The sequence below is a fragment of the Solea senegalensis genome, linkage group LG20, assembly GCF_019176455.1.
Source record: "Solea senegalensis isolate Sse05_10M linkage group LG20, IFAPA_SoseM_1, whole genome shotgun sequence".
NCBI classification, from domain to species: domain Eukaryota; kingdom Metazoa; phylum Chordata; class Actinopteri; order Pleuronectiformes; family Soleidae; genus Solea; species Solea senegalensis.
This window is the reverse complement of record NC_058039.1, coordinates 1,292,667-1,315,613: the sequence shown is the minus strand read 5'-3', so window position 1 is coordinate 1,315,613 and position 22,947 is coordinate 1,292,667. Positions and strand designations below refer to the sequence as shown.

General features: G+C 42.7%; 1 protein-coding gene across 2 annotated transcripts in view; it reads right to left on the bottom strand.

Moving 5' to 3' along the window:
• Nucleotides 1–6,202: 6,202 nt before the first annotated feature.
• The window catches only part of nedd9 (neural precursor cell expressed, developmentally down-regulated 9), a 33,022-nt gene continuing 16,277 nt past the window's right edge, over nucleotides 6,203–22,947 (bottom strand). For both annotated transcript variants that reach the window (XM_044053141.1, XM_044053143.1), the window contains exons 3-7: nucleotides 13,087–13,185; nucleotides 12,632–12,769; nucleotides 8,870–10,048; nucleotides 7,888–7,977; nucleotides 6,203–7,209 (exon numbers count right to left, since the gene is read on the bottom strand). In XM_044053141.1, the coding sequence (XP_043909076.1) occupies nucleotides 6,664–7,209; nucleotides 7,888–7,977; nucleotides 8,870–10,048; nucleotides 12,632–12,769; nucleotides 13,087–13,185 (2,052 nt within the window). In that variant the 3' untranslated portion in view covers nucleotides 6,203–6,663. The remainder of the gene's footprint in view (nucleotides 7,210–7,887; nucleotides 7,978–8,869; nucleotides 10,049–12,631; nucleotides 12,770–13,086; nucleotides 13,186–22,947) is intronic.

The following is a 22,947-nucleotide window of genomic DNA, read 5'->3' as shown; positions in this document are numbered from 1 at the left end:
GGTCTGTCTCGTTTGCTTCTTAAAACACAAGAAAATTCAAACGTATGTGATTTCACTGAAAAGGTAACAAGTCAAACAAAATCTTGTTTCAGAAGCATTTTAAAATTTCCCAGATTAAAGAAAGGAGATGAAATTGTCCTCAACACAAATTACACTAAATGACAGTTTGGGCTGCAAGTAACATTGTTTTCATTATCCTCTAATATCATCATTAGTTTTAAATATTCAAAATTCCCCATTTGAAAGGATAACAGTTTAGGAAGTTTTCACTCATCGATCACTTTCAAGCACTTTGAAGCATTGCTTTAAACCTTTAAAACACATGCAAACATCACTTTTAGTGCACGTACAGCAAACATTGAGATTTAAATGCTCCACTTATAAATGACCACAAATGCATCATGTAAGTAGAAGCAAGTTCCAAAGCATTTAAACTGTAAAAGTAAGGTCTAATGATTTAAGTAATGTAACTACCCAATTGTTTTTAAGGTAAGTCTGCATCACAGTTTAGTTATATTTTAAATAACATTTGCATTTACACCCTTTAACCACAAGCAACATGAACAACAAAACCCAGTTACACCCCAAAAAACCAGGCAGAAGCTCACCGGTTGCTTGTTCCTTGTTTGAACAAGCGTTATTCTGGATCCTCGGTTCATGTCACTTCTCAAACTGTTTGCTCTGCAGTGAATCTGCCGGTGTGTGATTAGCAGATCACCCTCAGCTGGTGCACTCAGGCTGGAAGGGGTGTGGCCCCTTAATAAATCATTCACCCAGAAAATAGTGAATAATGTCGACTGATGTTGATCCTAAACCTAAGATATTGAGTTTACTGTCATAGTGAAGCAAAAAGACTTGAGTAATAAATAAATTCAAAATGATTATGGCAACAATTTTAGTGGTTGGTTAGTAATTGATAAACAGTTGCAGCCCTGTAAACTAGAGTAAAACAGGTTGGTTTAAAGTCACTGTACCTCACGTGGCTCTGTCCTGAGACTGAACACAAGGTGGCAGTATCGCACTGTTATATAAGAAACGACTAAAGGTGAAAACACTCACACAGAAGGTGTTATAAAGTACTGAGTACAGATTTGAGGTACTTTTATTGTGGTACTAATGTCAAAGGGAAAATTACTTTTTACTCCACTACATTCATATAACCGTTCCAGTTCCAAGTTACTGTGAATATTACATATTATACACAATTACATATTACTCTAATCGTATTAAAAACAACTAATAAGTAAGTTTTTATAAAAACAACGTATGTCATCACTACTGAAGTTGCACTGATGTGTGAAAGTTGTTTTAAGTTGAGGGCTTGTTGAGTGGAGTGGAGACAAAAGTATGTTGGTCTTAGTTAATGAGAATCAGATCTGCTGAGCCAAACAAAGTTTTCTTTTTCTTTTTTCCCCCCGGCTCCTGTGGTTTGATTAAAGTCAAGTTAATGAGGTTAGGACAGCTGTTTTGATTTTAAGTGCAATTCAGAGACAAAAACAGATGCCTAAGTAAAAATACACGGACAATAAAACAAAATCAAACACAAAAATAAACCCCGACTCTCTGCTAAGCTGTCTCTGCAGTCCAGTTTCAGTGAATTAATCATCTGGATAAATATATCCTGTCCTCGGTATAAATTGTGTTTTCTGACAACAACCAAGTTGTATTTGTGGGGTAAATAAGAGGTTAAATATTCAACTTACTTTTTTTTTTTTAATGAATTGAATTTCACCAAATCTTGTGTTTTTCAGACCATTTCCTGTGTCACTCTGTGTCGCTCTGTTGATACAAACTTCCCACTTTCTCACTTTATTGTGTCCTTTTGTTCATCATTTTGATGCCCATTGTGTTTGTCCCCATCTCCTTTGAGTTGTAGTTGAAGTCTCTCTCGTCTTTTTGCTTCTCCCTGGAGCCATTTTGTGCCCTCAGAACCTTTGAGGACATACTGTATGTGACTACCTCCACATTCTGTGACTGTGCAGACCAGAGGTCTCACACGCAAATGACCTGGGGGCCAACGAGAGGAGGGTCAAGGGTCAGTCAAGTCAGTCAAGAGGAAAAATACAGATGGAGACATGAGATTAAAATTATAACCCAATATCACAATTTTTGACAATATTTTGCAGAATTTCAAAATAAAAGCTTTTGTTTTGATGTGGAACGACATATAGCTCACAATAAAAAAAACCATATTATGATGCAATGTTCAGCAATATACTAATGACGCCTTTCCATTATACAGTTCTAGCATGACTCAGCTCGGCTCCAAAGCTCCATAAGTGATGGGCCACATTAAATAGACTGGGGGGCCACATGTGGACTGCGGGCCGCTGCTGGCCGACTATACAGCTAATATACCCGGTTTAAGTCTCATTACAAGTCTTTTCTTGATAAGATCTGTTTAGAATTAGGTTTTTTTTTGCACACACACCTCTGCATTTAACCCTTTATCCCTTTTATACACCAGTGCATTCAAAGCAGGGTGCAGGAGCACTGGGGTTGGGTTAGGTATGTTGCTCAGGGACCTGTCCCAGTATTTGAGAATTTGAGCCCAATTCCCTTCCACTTGGCCATGGGTTGCCAACATAATATAGTACAGTTTGGTTCAGTCTACAAATCCTGCAGTGGAAACACAAACCAGACCAGGCTTTACCATTCCAAACTCTACCATGACAAGCGGAACCGCACTGTTCCACCTGGTGGAAACAGTGCTTTGGCTTGATCTTGACTACGGTGCTAATGTTCCATTTATTTTCCGCCACGTTCTCTCGCGTGAGCGGCCTAACTGCTTTAGCAAGAGCGTCGTCAGACGTAATTAAATGTAAATAAGAAATAGTTCCATGTTGTTCCAAGTGTAATTGATACACTTCACTGTGGTTTGACTCAGATGCGGAGAATCCACTCGCGTCCATAAAACAGTGGACACGGATGCAGACAAATCTGAGAATCCACTCTTGTAGCCGTCTCACTCAGAATTGTAGTTTCACTGGCTCTAATGATGCCACCTCTCCCTCAGCTCTGGCCGCATGTCGGCCTGCAGCTGGGGCCTTTTTGAGAGAAGGAGGCCCCGCAGAGCAATGAAGCTGTAATTTCAGAGCCTGCAAATACTTTACAGGAAATGATTGTGGTAAGCCAAGGAAATGACATAGACTCTCCACTGCTCCTCTCTCTCTCTATATATATGCAGCGAGAGCAGAGCTGTGCTTGTTGCTCCCTGCACTGTAGGTCTTACACATCATCTCTGTGATGACCTTTAATCGTGTTTGCTCAGGCAGCGGAGACTCGAGCGGCTGACTTTTTGATTACAGGTGCCTCTCGCGTATCGCCGCAAATTTCCATCTCGGCAGTCCAATACCTGCTAGACGCGATGTCATCGCGGAGGGAGAGGACAATCAGCCGCTGCAGGGGACTGAACAGACTGCAGCTTCAGCTCGATCTCGTCTTGTTTGGCCCCAGAATCACACACTTTCTGCAGCTGTTGAGTCCAGACTGTGAACTGTGGAAGGAATACTTGAGTAAAAGTACAAGTATCTCACCAGAAAATGACTACGGTAGAAGTTGAAGCACTGAACCGCTTGAGCCAATTCTTTCCGAAATGGGTTCATTACTCAAGCTTCAGATAGAGTGACCTCTGCTAGCCGAGTGCAAGCCGGCAGTCAAATTAGGCAGGCAGGCTAGTTGGTGAACAGGAGGCTGTTAATTACATGCACACACACACACACACACCTCACTGAGCAGTGTTGGAGAAACTACTTTACTTAGCAAAGACCTTTTGTTCAGAACCATCTTTGCTTTGAGCACGCTTTATCTAAAGTATCACACACTAAGATGTGTGTGTTGTGTTACTGAGGAGAGAGTGCTGGAAACATGGCATAGGGTGGGTGTGCTTGTGTAGCTATTGCAGGGGGCGATTATGTGGGATGGGGAACGCTCAAAGATTTTTATTGAGGTACATGAGCAATTTTTGGATTGAGTCGGTTTCTTTTTTCGCTCACAACTTCTCCACTCGCAAGGAGAACAGCGATCAGACCGAGAACCAGTCAGGTGATTCATTCGGACCACGTCATACGTCACATGATTTTCATATGTATATATTTTTTTTCATATTGCACTTAAGTATCAAAAGTCATTTTCTAATATAAAATGTATTAAAACAGGAGTTAGAAGTGAGCAACGGTAATGAATGTAATGTAAATTGACCAATAGTCAAAATTCCTCAGCTCCTCTCTCATCACATACCCTGGTTTTATCTGATCTATGGTGGTACCACAGTTTGAGAACCATGGATCTAGAGGCTATCTCTGCATCAGTGATGGACTGATGACTAAATCCCAGCAGCAGCTATCATCAAAAACGAATGACACTCGACTCAGCCGGCAATAAAGGCATCACGACTTCTCTCTCTGTCTAAAACTGAAAACTTTTCATAACCCCCTCAACTGCACTGTTACTGCTCTGTGCCTTTGTTGGGCAGATTAACGGAGGCAGAGCTTTAAGGTGGATGTGACACCTCCTGATTTAGCGTGTCTGTCTGCAGAATGGGAACTCTTTGTAAAAAGTCTCTCCATCGCAAATTCCTTTCTTTCTCTTATCTCCCCGGAGAGCGGTGAGAGGAATGCGGTGAATAATGAAAACACTTCGATTGCTTGTAAGTGGCAGCCTGTGTGAGCCTGCAGGATTTTTAATGAGATTTTGGGATTGTGTGCTGGGGGTGCACGCTCTCACAGTGGTCATGGGCATCTCCTCTCAACATGGTCTCATTTATTCATCTATAGAGGGGAGGTTTTTCACCAGCAGAGACCCCATTTCACTCAGACTACAATGAAAAACAAGACAAATGCACACGGGGGTGAAAATGAGGAAAATAAAAGTTATTTGTTTTTCGAGTTGCCAAAGATTCACGGTCATTCAGTGCATCTTATCAATTCACTCTACTCCGGAGCAGAGGAAATGTGCCGCGGCTGATAGGGTCGCTCTGAATGAAATCACATTTCTCATGGTCTGGAGAACGTGTATAGCACAGTCTCATCCTTTCCTTGCCCCTCATTGTTCCTTATGTGTCATATCTAATGTGCTGCAACACAGTGAAGGACTGTTTGGCACAGCCACCTCACTCCAGCAGCTCTACCCCTTCAAATTCTTTCACTGAGCCCTTGTTAAGATCAGACGGCACAAAGAACTCTGATCACCTGTAGGGATTTACTGGTAATCCTCTAATTATTATTTTGATTACTATTATCATCTAGCATCCACTCTCTTTTATCTCATGAATGTAATACAGAGACATTTTTCTTGATTAGGGGATTTTGCAATTCAGTGGGCAAACGTCTGATTACATGAGTCCACAGCAAAGACAGCGATTGTAAAAATCAACTTCACACTGGAGACTATAATGACACCATGATTGAAAACCAGGTGTCATTAGGGTGGTTCAGAATTTCTCCGTAATTCTTCAAAATGAGACAGCGGTGGGTTTTGTTCATTAATTGGTTTTGACAAGGATGACATTTTCAGTGCTAACAATTGCTGGTGGATTAGCTTCTGTCTAAATGGTCTGGTTCAGTGTATGGTTCCACCCCCAGGGTTCCCTTCACCCTGGGTCCCAAAAATCCCTTGAAACGCCCCTATTTGTGCCACTTTAGTGAACAAGTCTGCACGGCTTATTGTGGATTTAAAGTGATAGTTCACTTTTTTTTTTGAAGTGGGGTTGCATAAGGTCCTTACTTCCTTCAGTGAAAACATGGCTGAGAGAACATCTGTGATCTGACATGAAGGCACACAGGAGTTGTTAATCCACTGCTGCCTCCATCAGTAAATTTGTTATTTTGTAATTCCGAAGTTTGAAATCCTTTGTTCAGATTTACAAAGTTGATAAACGTGAAAATAAATATCCCTGTGAGCTAAAAACACTGATTTTCTCTATGGACTTTGGTACAAGAGCGTGAGCTTTAAAATGTAAAGGTATTTGTAGGACCCAAGTGAGTTGGGTGGTTTCCTTTCTAATGCGCTCATTAAAGATTCTCATCTCACCCACTCTGCAGAGGTTTTATGTGAATGTTTTAAAAGCAGTGGGGAAAACACCTAATTGCACAGTGCTGTTATTTTCCTTTTGACCTCAAAAGTCAACAAACCGCTCGGCATTTTTGCTTTTACTGCAACAAATCACTCGACAAACACAGCAACGCAAATAAGAAGACAGTCACACGGTTAAGAACAATCTTTTACTCTGTGGACACGTCCACACACACACACACGCACGCACGCACACCGACATGAACTCGACTTACAATATTTACGCTCACACCCGGCAATAACACACGTCGACGTCTCTTTACGGGTTAAAATGGAAACGACTGGACATCTCATAAGGTGCTTCATAATATGCAACGGGAATGTCATGAAAAATGTCCACATGTCCTACAGAAACACCAATACTGCATCTACACATATGCATAATATAAAACAATCTACACAAAAAAAATAAAGCAAATATTTACAGAACAACCTATTTACAACATCCACAAAAAGACCGAAAAGGATAAAGCATGTATACAGTATAAGTTTATATATATATATACTGTAGATGCAGGCTGTAAATATATATCATTATTTGTGTTAGATTAATGTACACATGGAGTCTGTGGTGAAATGTGTGTTTGAAAATCACGAATTAGCCATTTGCAGCAGCTGCTCTTTGAACTGCTGCGAGTGGTGCGAGAGGTCGGTGACCCTGTCCACCATCTCCTGGATGGCGGCCGTGTTCGGGTAGTTCAGGGCGGCCGTTTTGGTCGCAGTCACCACCGTCTTTAACAGGTCGCACAGCACGTTGCTGGAGTTCATCACGCGGTTCGCCACGTCGGGCGCCGACGCCTGCCTGGACAGGGTGTCCCCGATGAAGACCAGCTTGTGTGCGCTGAGGATGACGAACTTGCTGTGCGCCACAAAGATGCGCGGCGGCTGCCCGGCGCTGACGCACGCGAAGAAGGCGTCGACGGCGCTGAGGAGCGTGACGAAGTGCTGCTCGCACTGCTCCGAGTAGAAGCCCAGCAGCTGGCGGTCCCGCGCGCACACCTGAGCGGAGGGAGGCGGGGGGGAGGAGGAGGAGGAGGAGTCCGGGGTCGCTGCGGGGTGTTGCTGAGGCGCCCACTGTGTGATGTCGTTCTCCACGGGTTTGATCACTTCCTGCTCCAGCTTCTTGAACTGATTGATCTGCGAAGGGTTAAAGGATGGAGATTATTATTAGCATTCAGTGACATATGAGGTCATGCTCTTTGCTGTAAGACAAAGTCAGGACATTTTCTTGAATATGAAGCATTTCTGCTCGTTTGTAGCACTTATTTTTCCATTTTGTCCTAAAGACTCTGGTTCAATTAAATCTCTTCTGCAGCGAACACCACGCCATGCCTGCTTTTGATTAGGCCAACAATCCAAATGAAGAGCAATTTCCTTATTTATTCATTTTAATCCACAAAATTCTTCTTTAACAATCTGCTTCAGCCCAACATCTGTCATCAGATTTTGATTTAAACGTGGCTTAATCCTAAATTGGTAGCATATTAAGAATAGCTCCAGAGAAATCTCCCTCCAGAATGATCCAAAGAACACTTTGGCAGAGTTGTGTGTGTTCATGTAGCACTGCAGAGCTCATAGTAAGGAGCTGATTGAGAACATATGCTTTTAGGGGTTTGAAATATCTGAGATTATTCTAAGTATATATCTGTGAGGTAATGTGGTTACAAAAATGTTTGACTTGCACTGATCGGGTTTGTGTCTTTGCTCCCACGAGACGCAAAGGTTCAGCAGCTCTTTGTCACAGATTACATGGTAAATGAATATCTTCACATTCACACAGAAGCTACGTTGAATAAAAGAAACAGAAAGCCTCACTTGTTCTTGGCCCAGCTGGACTTGACTCTGCTTGATAATGTTTTCTTTCTCCAACAGCTCCTTCTGCTGTCGTTCAAAGTCCTCTTTACCCTGTGGAGGAAGGCCAAGAAGTGAGAGAAGGCACGTGAGGTGATCAACCCCGCGCTACGTGATTCAGACAGTGGGAATGAAACTCACTACACGATAAGTAGGTAATGAGCTGTGAAATCCCAATAAACTGTTCGTGGACTGTGGGAATCATTAACTCTTTTTACGACACACTTACTGACAAAGACCATCAGTTTATAAAATATTGTAAATGTGACGATCACAAAAGGATGGTGATTTATTGGAGCTCCCATGAGTATGATTTGAAAGAGTCTGAGTTTGGGGACTCGCTGCGACTCGCTGTCGATGAATTACTAAATGAATCGACAACTTTTTTGATAATCGATTGATCGGTTTGAAGCTTTTTTCATGATTAAAACAAGACTTCCGATTGTTTAAGCTTCTTGAATGTGAATATTTTCTTCACTTCTTTGCACTGGAGAACAAATAAATCATTAAAAGGGAATCATTTTGGTCCGTGGACAAAACAAGACATTTTTTTAAGGTTTTCCAAACGATTCATCGAGAAAATAATCAACAGATTAATCGATTATGAAAATAATTGTTAGTTGCAGCTCTATGTGACTGTGAGTCCGATACGTGTTCTGTGTTGTGCAAAACCCAAGTTTAGAACTCTCTATGGACACAAAATGCGTGAAGTATGGAGAGGCCTAATGTCACTTTTTTGTCACTACCCAGCTGAACATGCGTCTACTCACGTCGGTGCATTGACTTTGTATGTAAACGTGCTGCAAGTTTAGTTTCAAAGTGATTATACACTTAGTAGTAAATACGATTTCTGCCAATAAACCCAGCTAACTGTTACACACCATTAAAATGTGTAAAATTCATAATAACTCTACACACAGGGTCACAAATGCTGTGTCTCGTCTACCTGCAGATGTACGTAGTCGTAGTCCTCCATCCAGCTCTTCACACACTTCTCGCTGTGGTTCATGTTGTCTTTGTCTTGGCTGGATGGAACAGGGAAGGGCTTGGTCTGCTCCCGGTAGTTGTCGTTATCTGAGGAGGGGGACGTGAGCGGGTGGATCATGTTCTCATCAGGTGTGCTCCCGTTAGAGAACGACCCGTCCATGTGCGTCTGCCTGAACAGCAGCTCAGCGTTGCTGCCTATCGTGGAGACCAGCTGCTTGGTGTCATCGGGGACGGTTCTTGAGACCATGACGAAGCGGTCCAGGTCGTCACTCTTGTTGTGGTGCTTTCCAGAGGAGGCCAGTGTGTTCAGAGCCCAGCTGCAGTTCTCCAGGACTTGATAGATCTGCAGCAGGATCTGCTGTGAGTCCTCCAGGCGTCCCAGCTGCCGCCTGAGCTTACTGTGCAGACTGGAGTCTGACAGCGACGTAGCGTTTGCCGCAGCCCCTCGACCAAACACAACGAAGTCCCCCAGAGCAGCCCGGACCCTGTCGAGCACTGTGCGGACGTCATTAGCATGGCGCTCCATGAAGGGAAACGTCCTCCAGTGAGGGGAAGCTGCCATTGAATGCAAAGCCCAGACTGAAGCCTCCACTGCCTGCTGAAGGCGGTATAATCTCTGGACAGCAGCATCCACATCCAGAGCGAGGCGGTTCTCAGAGCTGGAGCCTGTGGAGGACGAGGACGTGGACATGCTGCTGCGTGTGCTGCCAGTGCTGGAGAACGACAGGCGGTTCACGCCGTCCGTCACGTCTCCCACAGCTCGGGCATCCTGAGGGGGGATGTCGTAGATGCCTTTGCTTCCGTCTCTGTCAGCGGGCGAGGTTTTGGGTTGATGGGAGGGCGGTTTACATCGGGGGATGTCATATATGTCTGTCTGAGATGCTGCCCCCGAATGAAGGGCCGGTGGAGGCACGTCATAAATGCCTTCATTGCTGTTGGGATTTGTTTGTTGGTGATGGGCAGCAGGCTCGACACTGGGGGGGAAATCATAAGGCGACTGGGGGCTCTTTGTTGGCTTGGTGAGGGCAGGTGGCGGAACATCGTAGATGCCCTCCTGCTTGTGTTTGAGAGGCTGTGGGAAGTCGTAGTTTCCCTCCTGGAGAGCAGGGTTGGTCCTGCAGGGAGGCACTGAGTAAACCTGTGGAAGAGGACAATAACATTTTCTTTATTTCCAGAGCAAAGTCACAACAATGCAATCAGTGTGCACCTATAGCGTCCAGTCTCCATGGAGGTAAAGGACACCAAAAAGGCTGAACAGTGCAGATTCTCATTCATTCAGTTAACAGTTCTGCAAATGTCACTGATTCACTGACATTTGGAATAGAAGAAGTTCTCTCAAGCACAAGTCTCTTAACATTCAGTCATGATACGGGCAGCCCGTGGCCAAGTGGAAAAGGAACTTGTAACCAGAGGGTTGCCGGTTCAAATCCCCACCCGGCCAAAAAGGGCTGGGGTACCCCTGAGCAAGGTACCCAACCCCCAATGCTCCCCGGGTGCTACTCAGTGTGGCAGCCCACTGCTCCTAATTCTAGGATGGGTCAAAATGCAGAGGAATACTTTCCCTAAGGGGATTAACTTTAAAGATACAAGTACTACTAAAACAAAAAACGTAATTGGTGTGTATCTTATATCACACTTTTTTAGTAGCTTTGTGACGGCACTATCTTTCTTGCTATCAGAAACACAACAACAGTGATAAGTAGGTAATGAGCCATGAAATCCCAGTACACTGTTAACGGACTGCTAAAGTCCTTGACTCTAACAATAACTACAAACTTAGGACAAACGCCATCAGTTTATAAAATATTCTAAACATGCTGATCACAAGAGTGTCGGGTTTTATTGAAGCTCCCATGAGTAAGATTTAAAAGATTCTGGGTTTGGGGAATGGTATGCAACTCTTCTGGGGACACAAAATGTGAAAAGTGTGGACAGGCCTGAGGAATATGGGCTAAAACCGAATATATGAGCGTCCTTTTCCAAGTGCTTTAGGAAACTACGGTGGCCTTTAATGACCAAAAATGGATGTCAACACCAATTTAAAAGTCTCTCATTCGTCTTTGTTTGCATAGTAAACTTCTGCTTCAAAATGCAAAAACACATAATGTCTATTTGAGCTGTTGTAGACACAAAATGGCTGCCTAAAGCCGGGTTGCACATATAAACACGAGATGCATGAGAGCTAGCTAGTTAGCTTTACCATACAAATATTAGCGTCAAACAATGACCTTACACCTAACATGTACGCGGCACGTAAATGTTTGAAGGTGGGCAGATCTGACGCTTGGTGCTAAGTAGCTATCGGAGGTTAGCAGAGCAGTCTGCCATGGCTAACTACGTAGCAAGGGTTGCTACTGTTACATAAGTGGTGGCCGTGATCAACTGTAACGAGGAGAACAATCTTGTCCCAAAGCTCAGTTGATGTGAAGATGACGTGATTAGCGAACAACCGAGCGGAAACTTGACTCATTAAACGTTTCTCAACATCTACCACACGCTACACGAAGCAACCGAACTACAATGCAGTTGGGCTACACTTGACGCTATCATATCACAGCAGGATGTTGATTCAAATCCCCGTTGCCAAAATGCAAAAATACAGTTACACAAGTAATCATGGGACACGTGGACATGCACTGTAGTAAACCCGGTTATTGGAAGCCTGTGCATAAAGTTGTCAGATCTCTACTTGACCCCAACTTTATTTTGGAAAGCTGGTTTTTGGTTTCAGTTTTCTTCTGACTTTGGATTGAATAATGTGACGCGAGAACACGTTGCTACATGTAATATTATCCTTTCATCCGGTCTCATTTCTGCTACTTTGACTCTCTGCAGGCTATTGTCGGGCACATATGTGCACTTGTAGAAAATTGATGAGAAATCTGATCATCTCCAGTTAATGCCAAGGAATCTGCATTAGCACGAGAGAACGAGCCGAGGACACCAGCCGAGGACACCGGCTGACCTCGATTATAAAAGCCGGTTTATACAAGACAATATAGGAATCGGCTTAGTGAGAGCAGTCAACATGAAAGCATTTTGTTCTGCAGTTAGAGGCGGAGGAAGTGAGACGACTTCTGGCTCTTCTCAATTTGAAACCTCAAACTATCAGCATTTGATTCCTTCCTCTAAAGCAGCATCAGACGGAGCAGAGTGTCTTTTTGATGTACGTGACACAAAGCATGACGGGAACACAGTAAGGTGAATAAAATGGTGGCCGGTAAGTGATTTCCATCAGTGTTGAAGTGCACTCTTTACAGCTTGACAGGCCGGCCCAAAACTGTAATTAAGAGCGACGCAAATAACAGGTCCCAGCATATTTCACGTTATTATAAACAAACTGATGGGGCTCTGCCTGGTCGGGTCTGGAAGTCTGGTGAAATCTTAGAGGGCCTGGAAAGAGAAGAGTTATGTCCTTGACTTTTTATCCTTTCTTGGAGACTTCAGACAGAACCATTCTCAAGGAATCTTGGTTAAACTCTCCTGGCAGGCAAAGCTTTCATTAAGTGCAGCCACAAGAATGTCATAAATATGACATTGGCTGTATTATTCATTCATTGCAGACAATTAAGAGAAATACTAGGAACTGTATCAATAAACATAAAATAACATTTTCCGGACGTAAGCGTCCATCGCTTCCTCAATTCATCTTCATTTTTGGACAAAAACAAATGGTGTCCATTCAATGTGGTGAAAGATCACTGGTGAAATTTTCACTTACTCCTTGTGAAGACGAAGGTATGTCGTAAATGCCTTGTGTCCTGGGGTCCATTTGAGAGGGGGGGACATCATAGACGCCCTGGTTCCTGGCAGTGTTGTGCTGACCTCCGAACATCTGACCAGGTGGAATATCATACACCTGAAGGATGAGGTAAAGTTAAACAAGTGAGGTGAAAGAAGCTTTACCTTTTTTAAAAACTACGACAAATTTCAGTTAATTTTATGAGATTATGGTGAATTGTAGCCGTTGTTTAAATACTTTTATTTTCTTTCTATCCAACATCCAACTCTGACAAAACCTAGTGCAGAATGACTTTAATCAAATGACTATAAGCAAAAATCTAATTCCAATCGCTTTTGAAATGACATAATAACCCTCATGGATGATTATTTACATTATTAGATTCAACTGTCCTGCTGTTGTGCTGTACATGCTGTGGAACATGGGACACCTACCCCCTGTGGTCTACTGGGTGGGACATCATAGAGGTCCTGTTGGTTGTGTTGGCCCGCGCTGTAAGTGTAGGACTGTCCCACTCTGGTCGGGGTCACCACCTGTCCAATCACAGCAGGAGGGACAGAACACAAACAATGAGTGCTTCTGCTTGAATAAGGACATCAGTGCTCAGTCAGTCACAATTGCCGACTGCTGTCCCTGTGTCCTTGCGCTCTGCTGTTTTGCTCGTTTGTAATCCCAGACTTCAAATGGCACAGAGACAGATTGTGATAACAGAGGCAAGATATATGTTCTGCGACAGACGTACCCTCCCTGTTTCAGGATATTGTGAAGAACTCAGGAAATAAAGCGATAAACAGCTAAACCTGAAGATACAGAGAGATAAAAAACTTCACAGAGCATCCTGGTGGTCCAGCAACATATCTGTAATCCGTAATGACCCAGGCTTCCTGTCAGATTTATTAATCAATGTCTTGTTGAAAAGTGGAGGATAACACAACATTCTTCTTCTTTCTACTCCTTCTTTTTTATTCATGTTTTGGGATTTTCTTTTGTGTGTGTTTATTTGCTTGGTTTGAGGAATGAAATAAAGATAAAATAAAATTGAGACAAAAACACTGAAAACAGACAACAATGAACTATTTACATGATTAATAAATGTGAATATTATATTTGAATCACTTTATTACTAGTTCTTACAACAAAACAACAAACACCCTCATCAATCTGACCAAAATAACCTGTAATATTCTATAATATTCAGTTTAAATGGAATTATATCTTATCAATTTATAAAACTGGTAAAATGGGGGTCAAATGTGGAATAGAGAGTTTTCTGTTTCAGTAATTGCTATTTTGGTAACTTTAGCTATATTTAGCCCACATTAGTTAGCAAGACTAGAACCGTGGTGTTTTATTTAATCTTATTCATTTTAATTTAATTTGGCTGATCTACTTAGTGCTCTAATCGTGGTCTCAATTCAGACGTGTAAAATATGAGACTTAAAGCTAAAGTTAGCTAATGTTAGCCTGTAGCTAACTACCAGAAAATGTGATGTTCTAAACAAATCTGTGCACTTTTTTTGTATTCGGGACATTTTACTTCTTTTTCTCAAAGCTTCAATTTGCAACACAGGATGCAAAATAAAGCTGTGAATACGGAGCAAAAATAAGGGAAAAAGACTGAGTTGTGATGGGCTGCTATTTCAGCAAAGTGCTCTACTGGGTAAAAAACAGACGAAGACTGCAGCTCAAGCAATAAAAAAGAAATAAAACATGAAACGTAATGTGGGTGAGCAGTAAAATAAGGTAAAGTAAAAGTTGAGCAGCACTTTCTGAGAACTTTAAAGCCATGCTATTTCACGAGCCATGCTGACTTCATCAGAAAATATGTTTTTATGATTAAAAGGGTGTTTGAGAAGGCGTTTCATCACAGTATTGGCTGAATTGAGAGATTTTAAATCACATACTCTGGTGAAGTAATCATTGAGTCATTGGTGCACCACTATTAAAACCCTGGCATTCTGCAGTGTTAGGATTTAACACACCTCCACAATATTTTACACTGTGGTACGGACAGGGCTTAGAATAATGGTGTGATAACTGCTTGGGGTGGGGGAGCCTCAGACACATACAACCAGTCTAATCTATAGAATGTTTGTGACATTTTAGCCCCTACTCATTTCTTTTTTATCACATTTTCCCTCGTTCTTGTCCTGTCAGTGCTAATCAATCCCTCCACACCTAATCCCCCCCATGCTGTTGTCTTGCATCTCCTAAAAGCAGAGCTGCAGACTTCCTTGCTGCGTCAGACAGACAGGAATGCTGGGAATGTCATTCCCTCAGCCCAGCACTCATCCTCCTGCCCCCACGCACCACTATTGCCACACTGGAACGAACAGGGTTTATTAACAGGGCTGGAAAATAGGAACCATACGTACGGCTTCCTGGCAAAGGGGAACGTCTCAAGAGAGGTATAAGACTCTCGTCCCATTATTTGGTCACAAGTCGCCATAAAGCGTAGCTAATATCCTAATATCATCTCCTGTACTGTGGACTCATTGAGCGGAGCGCGAGCAGCAGGAGCCATAACCTCAGCCAACTGCGAATCGGATTAATGTTTCTGAGAGAGAGGAGGAGGAATTGGTTTGTAAAAGAGATTTATTTCAAAAAAACAGTAACAGTGGTGGAGGAGGGAGGGGAAAAAAAAAGAAAGGAACGGAAAATGAGAGTGCGTCGCCTAGTATGGAAAGGAATGCCATTCATCTGAGCTGGAGTCTGACTAACAGTAGTGCATATGGTTCTCATAAGTGTAATCGGAACAAGGCCATGGTGATTTAAGGTGTTCATTGTTGGCATTCCTGTCCGTGCATACATCATCCCAAAAGGGCCTATGGGGTCAGTGCTGAAACCTACACTGTGGGCTTTAAATACGTCAACCAGCTCTGTTATAAGCCAGCAGAGGAATAAATAGCCAAACTGCTTTCACTCTTCTCACGCTTGGCTGCTCATACATCTCTGCGTGTAAAAATGTTATCTACTTGATAGTACTATGTGTGATGGATACCATACTGCTGCTGTGGTGGTAGCGATGTTGTACACTTCATAATAGAAGGGGTTTTAAGTCTGACACCCTGTACTTGAAAAAGTCAATATTAATGGATTTTGTGAATCCAATATTTGCTGTTTTGCTTCAATTGACAAGTTGTACACATACATTGTTTGGCAATTGGACAGAAAGTTGTGGTAGGCAGAATATTCTTGGCATTATTGATGAACACTTCCATAAGAGCCATTCACTCTCTCATTGTCTACCACTTTATCTGGAGCCAATCCCAGCTGACAGGCTAAAGGCAGGACAGGTCGCTAGTCCATCGCCGGGCCAACCACGTGACGAATGACCACTCACTCTCACATTCACACCTATGGCTAATTTAGTGTGTCCAGTTAACCTCTGCATGTTTTGGCACCGTGGGAGGAAAACGAAGAACCCACACAGAAAGGCCCCTCTGTCAAACTGGGGTTCGAACCTGTGAGCTTACTGCTGTGAGGCAACAGCGCTAGCCACTATTCGCCATGTGACCCTAAAAACCATTGAGCATAATATAAATCAAGGGATTTGAGAGAGGACTACAGGTGTGTGCATCTCTGCAGTCAGTTCAAACTTGAGACAGTCATGAGAGACTTGCAGACCTTCCCATTGGCTGTTTTCCTACAACTTCTACACACAAAGGTCCCTTTGGTTGTAAGACTACTACTCCAGCATTGCTATCAAGTGCAGTTTTAACTGCCTCCATATCAGTACCGCTGTCATCAGCATGTCAACAGCTCTACTCTTAAGAAACTCCAGAGCTCAATTCTGTATGTTTATATGTATATATGTATATATATGTATATATATATATATATATATATATATATATATATATATATATATATATATATATACATATATATATAAATATATATATATATATATATATATATATATATATATATATATATATATATATATATATATATATATATGTATATATATATATATATATATCTCCTTTGTGTATTTTGTACTCATTTGCAAATTAAATGTGTTGTGAATTTCCAAAAACCCTCCCCGAGCTTGTAACCGGGCCCGGTAACAACAAAGCGATGCTTGGTAAAAGGTCACTTTAGCCCGGCTGCTGGCGTCCCTGCGGGTCGAGCCTGCGCGCTGACGATAAGCGGATGTCGGGAGTCCGCGGCCACACGCAGATGGCAGCGAGGTGTCTGTCAAAGACCTCCGCGACCTTTTCCACAGGTACGTGTCATTGCTCTCATGCCGTCAGCAGCTCCTCTCTGCCACTGCCAGATGCACAGTGCTCATTTATTTCCCATCGCCGTCCCTCTGTTTACCCAGCAGGCTGTTGCTCTGAGGCCGCTCGGCGCTGCTATAATTGCTGCTGGGTAAATATTTACCGCCTCCGATGAGGTTGGTGCTTGCACGGCAGCGATAGCAGTCTTTAAAGAGAGCGATGACATCATGAAGAGCCGCGGCGACTGAGCAAACATTTGTTCCCACTCAGGTGATGGGCTCTTAGGATTCCTTCATGGACGAGGCAGGAGCAAACTACGAGACTTAAGAGGGATCAGGTTGAAACTCGTGGCCCGAGGAGGCGGATAGATGCCTTGTTAGCGCTCCTACACATTACGATGAGTGACTCACGGTGACTCTTTCAACAATACTGTGTTTACTTAGCATCGAGGCAGGCTCAGGTTTTGGCAGGCAGGACTTTTCAGCTTTACCCCAGAGTCATTTGAGAGGTGTCGTCATAGTGTCAACAACTACCTCACGACTTTGCTCTGTTGTGCTCTGACGGGCAGCTCAACATTTAGTCCGTGCTGTAGGTGGGGGAGATAAATCAGTCATCTGTATCATATTATCACAACACAATCATATGATTGTTATTGTTGCTGTACAGATATGATAGTAGTGCTGAGACTGATGTTTGGTTTCTATTATAAAGGCCCACCTAGTTACGTAAATACAACTGTATAGAGAAGATCAAATGTAACATCACCACAAACAGAATCGTTAAAGGACAGCACTTTCATGAAAGCTGGGTTTAAACAACAATTTACTGATTAAAATGTATATTCATTTCAGTTATCTGATATTGAATTAAAATCACAAAACTCATCTTGTCGCATAAACGTATGGTGTTTGTCGTAGGTCTCTTAGTGAGTCACACAAGAGCTGGCTGCACCTCTTTTCCTCTCTTCATTTGGTTTTTTAACATGTATTTATCTAGAAGTCACCTTCTAGTCATAAATATCCTTTTTACAAGTGTTCTAAAATATCCTTAACTAGAGCTAAATCAAATCAATTGGAGGGTGGAGAATAAATCAGTGGTGATACCCAGCCCTGAGCCGGACTGTTGAATTATTCTGCTCCCATTTTACCTTGTTTAATCCTATTAAAGTGGCAACGACATCTGTTTTGATTTAACTGGGTACATTTGTTAATAAAGTGCCAAAAATCCACTTGTTTTTTTTTGTGTGATAATAAAAATAAACTGGGTGAGTAGAACTGAGTAGTTGTGATGGTCACTTCCTTACTATATTAAGCCAACCAATCAATTAAATAAATATATAATGATAACAATCATTAGCTGCAGCCCTATAATAAAGTGGAACACAGTTAATTGCCTTGAGGGTCAATTTGCATGTGTTTGCCACACTGTGATATGCAGACAGATGGCTAATTAAAGGAAAGACCTGAATAAATAAGTGGAAAAACACACCGTGGCAACACTGGATGGTTTGAAAAGTGAAAATTATGCAAATCACGTGTTTTTTTCGTCCTTGGGAGTCGCCATGACTCGACCCAACCCAGCACCATTTGGGGGTTTTGGAAACAGAGCTCTTCACCGTCATCATCATCATCACCAATTGACACTGTTATTGTTTTGAGGTGGCCCAGTAACTTACGTAACATTTTCCCCTATCACATTTTCCATTAAGGTGCCCAACCCTGCTTCACTTCTGCAGAAGTGCCAGTGGGTGAATAACAACAAGATTTCAAAGGACGGCATCATTTCACGCCTTTTCATCTGTGACTTACACACACGCACGTCTACTTCCCCTCTGCTAATGACTTGCTGACATGAATCAACAGCCCTAACAAGGCTTTTCAACAGGGTTCGGGTTTGAAAAAAGATGGTGACAGTGACACTGCCGTTGATGAGGCAAATGCGCTATAGAAATTCATCCATCCATCTCCTTACTCAGACCTCCTCACCACCACACTGGACGACACGCACCTGGTTCTACCGTTCCCTTGGACTGTAGGTTCACCTTTAAAAGAAGGGTCACCAGAGGACTACCAACCTCAGCAAACTCACCGTGCAATCAGTCCTGTGTTATGTAATGGTGATATTTTGTAAATAACAGCATCCTTTAAATGTCGGGTGCATTTCTGCTCTGTCATAAGCTGCCTTTTCTCTGCTTTGCTGAATCATATCATAAAGGCGCGTCTTGCAGCATCGTGGGCCATTTTCCTTGCTCCTCAGAACCCCCTCTGCTGCCCGGAGCTGCATCAGCTTATTAAAGTCTCAAACTAATTAATGCGAGTAATTAAGTCTGGAATCCTGCGAGGCCTTCAGCCGTCTTCATAACACCTCCAAGTGGCTAAACCTAAACAGACAGCGGGCTTAATGAGGAGCATTAAAAGAGAAGACACTGATTTTTAGCAGTAGCGAGGATCATCGTTTATCCTCTCAGATCAAAGCGGTTTCTTAATCTGGCGGCGTGATTATGTACAGAGAAGTAATGTTAAAAGATGCGTTTGACATTCAGCATTTGCAGCAATGTCAAGGCATAATCCTCTCAGAAAAAAGGATAATGTGAAATGGGAAATGTCTTGAACGACCCTTCAGCTTAAATCGTAACAGGGAATAAAGCTGAGAGTCCTCGTGAAGCTGAACTTTGGCATTCAGATCACAAATACAGCCCAGCTGCATTCACAATAATGTTGGGTGATGGTACATTTTCTGGTTGTTATTGTGGTTAGCACTTGGTAAGGCAAAGAAAAAGATAAAGGTTTTCCATGAAAACATAATGAAATGTCCTACATGACAAATCTTCTGGCATTTGGTGTCAAACTGCTCTGAAACTCTGGACTGATGCTTGGCGGACATTCTGCTAAGAAGACGTCTTGCATGGAGGATCACCTACTTTACCACCTCCTCCTCTTGGAGATAAATGCTATGGCAACACTGGAAATGCTAACATAATGGGTTTTGGAAGGTGATAGCATTTGCCTAACTACTTCCTAACCTGCAATTGATCAGGAAGTCATTGCCTTTGTCTGTAATTGTCAAAAATAAAAGTCAATAAACACCCATACATGTCCACCATTTTCTGGTGCCGGTACGATTCATGCTCTGGAAAACCATGACCTTCAGTAGAAGATTGCATTGGCAGTCTCTCTAATAGATGTTGTGATATTTGAGTCTGGAATAAAGTAATGGCCTGGCCAACAGAAGCAAAGGCAAAGACAAAAAAATGAAATTGCATTGGTTGCCTAAATCATCATTTTTCCTGGTTTATGTGGTGTTCTGTTGCATGAAAACAAATCTCTTTGGGTTAAGAGCAATAGTTTAAAAAAGCTATTTGACTACGTCAACTCATGTTAGCAGCAGCACGGCTACAATTTTTGACATTTCCTGTTTTTCCTCCTTTTCCCTCACTTTATTTAATCATATTTTCAGTTTCTAAACTTTCAAGGGGAGAGCGCTCGCTTGCTCAGTATGAACAACGCAGTGCCGGCGACTTTTTTGTACAGCTGATTTACGACCTTGGCCCCTTGGTCACATATCACGGGCCAGTGATTCATCACAAATGTGACAATGGGGAGCAGACAAGCATCTGAAGGAGCTGGTCTGCTCCAGGAAGAAATAACTCACTTATCTGTTGCTGAGATCACTGTGTGCATGATTAGGCAGAGAAAATATGGTGAAGGCAAACAAACAAGCCAGGTTTTCTTTACACAAAACCCTGTTACTTCCAAAAGGAGCTTTATCGAGGTAGATGGCACACCCTCATCAACCATAAACAGTTATCAGAGGACTTCCAGGAGTTGTGAGGTAGTATATTAATTCTTTTGTTCCACCCCCTTCCTCTTTATGACACCAATGAGCAGATTGAATCTATAGGTATGCCACAGTGAATGGAGGAAATGCCCATACAAGGAGCAAACCGCATGAAGGCAGGAAGTGAGGAATGAAAAGGCCGTCTGGTGGGAGTAGATAAGACGCTCGACAGAGATCTTTGAACTCTGAACCCAAGCAATCTCTGAACAAGTGTGACCTCAGTGCTTGAGTCAGAGGGGGAAGCACAGAGGAGACGGAAACACTGAAACAGACACACCTTTCAGAGCTGCAGAAGAAAGAGCTCAGTGGAGAAGAAGCAGAGTGGGATGAAAAATGGGCCTTTAGGAGCAGAACGCTAAAAGGCGGTGACAAGACATCTCCTGGCCTTCACATGAGGGCGCTCATTGTGTGAACAGAGAGCCGCAGGCATACGCCGAGCAGCACGGTCCCAACTCGGAGAGGCCCTAAAGGAGTGTGGGGGAGCAGAGGGTGGGGGTAACTCCCAATAGGGTCACCCAAGGACAAGGCCGCAGCATCAAACCCAACAGCCAGAGAGGAAGAGAGCTCCAAACCCCAGTGTGCCTTTTATATACCAGAGCCCTACACCACATGAAGAGAAAATAACTAGACGCCAATCTGGATTTACACAGCAGAGCTGGCATGCAAACCGAGGACGCGTTCAGCAGGGTACGTGAAGCAGACATGCCTGACTCGACACACATGGCAAAGGACATGCAGGAACTGCTCTCTAAGAGAGAGGGATGAAGTCTTTAGAGGAATTTCAGAGGGTATTATCAGTCTAAGAAGCCTGCATCCGCCTCCATAATCATTTAAAAAGAGGGTATATGTGTGTGTTTTGACACGCACAGTCGTAATGGTAAACAAGAAAATGACACGTTACATAGCACACAGGATGAGTCAACACTCGCAGTTTGTTATCAATAATACACCAATTATCAATAATAATTGGTCTCTTGAAGGGTAAAGGTCAGGGTTTGGATTTCACATCATTTTATTTTTTGGCTGTAAGTACTGAGCTTTAAATCTTGTTGTTGAATTCTGTGCAATTTAGAACCAAAACTCAATGTTTATAGGCGCATTTTCAGCTGTTAGGAGTCTAAAAATTAACTTCAGTTAAAACGTGGATACCGTGCATTCAGGCTAATAGTTGATACATAGATATTTTCATAATTGAAATATTTAATAATCATTTTTCAGTGGAACTATGCCATTTTGTATCCCATTCATTTTTTATTCAGCCCCGAAAATTCAGGGAATAATGTGTGATCATAGTTCAGAAAAATCAAGTAGGAGAGTAAAATGTCCACCAAAGCAGTCCTATCATTATAAATGCAAAATATGACGGGCATTTTAGCCTTTTGAACCCTTCTTATACTACTTGCAATAGTTCTCCATAAATTGGTCTTTTGCAATTTCACTACTAATAGCCCTCCTGCTGTTGGGCTTTAACAGGACTGACTGTATCCACACAGACTGACGGTGCGTCTGTCCAACAGCCAGACTGGAAAACAACTGAGCCTTGTCTGGACTCCTGCAAATGCACCGACATACACACTCACAGTCGTACGAAAATCCTTCTATTTATCAGACAGGACCAAATGCCAAAAATTGCAGCACTTTGATAACCACAGATTGGCGGAAAACGTCAACGTCCAAGACTTAATTTAATCTCCCCAATAACATGATTACAGCTCAACACACATTGCTGTTTGAAGCACATTTAATTTTCCACGTTATCGCCAAAGCCGTTTTAATACCATTCCTCAGCTAAGCCTTGAGGCCTGTTACTGGAAAAGAGAGGTGTTGGTTGACAGGCCCATGAGTGTGGATGTGTGTGTGACTGTTCAGGTTGATTGACAGGCCTCTAGTCGCAGCCCCCCCCCCAACCCCCCTGGCTCTGACTGACTCTTTAACACTCACTCCTGTGCAGTGGACCAAACAAATCCTCTAAGCTCCTGGCGCCTGTTGACTATTTACCTACTTAAATGCACACCTTAGCTCATTTATATGATGACTGCAGCTGATTTGTATGAAAGAAAAAAAAAACCCTTAGGGTATCAAAATCTAATCCGGCATATAATTATTATCCGTCTCCTGGAGGAATGAGCAGGTCTGAGGTGCAGGAACTAGTTAAACAGTTGAATAAGCAGGGAAATGTTGCTTTCCCACACCTGGCAATGACTTTCCTTTAATGAGGATCACTCCTCTCAT